General features: G+C 38.5%; 1 protein-coding gene across 1 annotated transcript; it reads right to left on the bottom strand.

Annotated features, from left to right (window-relative positions):
- Positions 1-419: 419 nt before the first annotated feature.
- On the bottom strand, positions 420-1,010 carry LOC127835602 (serine/threonine-protein kinase pim-3-like). The gene has a single exon (XM_052362038.1). It carries the CDS (start codon positions 1,008-1,010, stop codon positions 420-422), a length of 591 nt encoding a protein of 196 aa, XP_052217998.1.
- Between the last annotated feature and the right edge of the window lie 1,205 nt (positions 1,011-2,215).

Here is a 2,215-nt window from a genome sequence, read left to right as displayed (position 1 = left end):
TGGCTGTCGAGAATTTGATTTTGTTGATGTATACAAATGTTTCATAGATTCAACTAAGTGTATTCGATACCAGTATTTGGCGCTTCGGAAGCAAATATCTGGTAAGAAAACTGCACTATACACTACCATGTGTCGCAACAGTCGAACCTGTTTTGGAATTGTTAGCAGTGAAGTAAAATTTGGTGAAAAGCCACAGTTATCTTGTAAATGTAAACTCCAGAATAGTGTAACTTGTGTTGATATCATATCAGATTATATCGCTGATGGAAATCCCATTACCAAAGAGTTCGTTGTCAGAAACATTTGCGTTGGTTGTTTGTGTTTTTGTTTCGACTATTGTACTAGATCTAATGTTGTAAAAAGAGAAATACGAGCATTGTTTGTTTGACATGTTTTTATTTTTGAATACAAAATATGATTTAAACCATTTCGTTGTTGTTCATTTCTTCTATCCACCTCATATACACTAATTCATCGAGTTCCACACGAATGCGCACGTCTGGTTCCAAGCAAACTTGAATAAATTCCACGGCCTTGCCAGACTTATAACGTTCAAAAGTCAAGTCTTGCAGGTTTCCGTCTTTGTACACATCCCATGGAATTTCTTGTAAGAGGTCATAAGCGAGAATGCCAATTTGCCATACTATGGTTCTCTTTGGGTAGAATCTTCCTTCCTTAATAGTTTCTGGTGCCCAGTAACATTTCGTCCCTATCGATGTTGAATCCGTCCACAAATGTGCTATTTGCGCTAAATGTCCGAAATCACAGAGTTTAACCTCTTTCGTTTCAGGATCTATCAACACGTTCTCCATTTTAAGGTCCATATGTTGCACGCAAACAACATTTTGCATGTGAAGTAGAATGTTGACTATTTGACTGATGATGTTGCAGCATTCGTCTTCGGTCATCGGTGTTTGACGGCTTGACACATACGTGTGTAAGTCTATTGGCATGTAGTCCATGATCATCACGTATCCGTCTCTTTCGTAGTCGAGAGCGTACTCGTGCATGTTAATGACACCTTTGATTCCAGATGCTTTCAACGTTTGGTTGAATACTATTTCTTCTGGAAACGAAGTAAGCCCCTTAACGTTTTTGACGACTTTCATGGCGAAAACCTTTTTGTCAGTACAGCGAATCGCTTCAAACACACGAGCAGTCGCGCCAGTTTCAATTAAATCCCCAATATGGTACCGTTCTATAATGTTTGCGATATCATCCATTTTTCGTCCGTTTGCATCAAAGTCAAGTTGAACAATGACGATTTTGTTTTCGTTAACCCATTTATATACTTTTTTGCTTTAGAGCCAACCATCCTTCTTTTGAGACTGGTTGATCATTTTGATTAGACTTCTTGTTTCGTACGCTATATGTTCATAATGCTGATCGAATATTTTGTTTGCTACCAGAAGCGAGTCGGGGTTGCTTGTTCTTGAGAGTGCAACAATCATGTCCTCAGCTCTATCATCTCGTTTGAGTAAAGCTAAAATGGGACTATGTATTGTTAAACCTTGTGTCGAGTCAATAGTTGCACAGATATGCAATACCAAGGGGATGATTTTGAAGAATGATTTGTGAACTAACTGGTTCATTAAGTCTGACATATTTGAGCAGTGATCGTCCTCAATCTCATACATTTGATCCTCATCTTCTCTGTCACACACCGAAAGTTTACGTTTTTTATTGGGGCGATACGTTTGGTTTTTACTTTCCCGCTGCGATGAAATTTCGCTAGTGCTAATTGCTTTTACTTTATGATACAGTTTGAACAGTATGCACTCATGAAGTTGGAGAAATATGCATACTCGATCGAGTTCGCATAGCTTCTTTTTTACGTCTGCATCAATCAACACAAATGAAAAAATGTCTTTCGGCAATACAATGCACGATCCTGGTTTTTCACTAGCGTACGAGTATACCTTAGACATGCTTTTGCTGTCGGCGTGTTGTAATAACGTTTTAAGTGATAATATATGCTGAATGGTAGGCTGGTCAGAAGAGCATTGTGTAACAAGATCGTTCATGCCCTTTGCAACGTGTTCAGCGATATCTGAAAATACATCTTCAATAATGTACTTTGCACAGTCAACAAAAAACGAAATGCAATTGCTTCGATCACTCGCCATGTACGATTGCAGTAAATCCGTCGTTTCTACAAACTGCTGTATCGTTCCAGAAAAGTTGCAAATATACAGCTTGTGATATTCTGTGAGTA

This window comes from Dreissena polymorpha, chromosome 6, assembly GCF_020536995.1.
Source record: "Dreissena polymorpha isolate Duluth1 chromosome 6, UMN_Dpol_1.0, whole genome shotgun sequence".
Taxonomy (NCBI): Eukaryota; Metazoa; Mollusca; class Bivalvia; order Myida; family Dreissenidae; genus Dreissena; species Dreissena polymorpha.
This window is presented reverse-complemented; position numbering and strand designations above follow the sequence as displayed.

What these genes read in the sequence shown, in the direction of transcription:
- LOC127835602 (XM_052362038.1), bottom strand. Translation starts at nt 1,010, where the DNA reads ATGCACGAGTACGCTCTCGACTACGAAAGAGACGGATACGTGATGATC.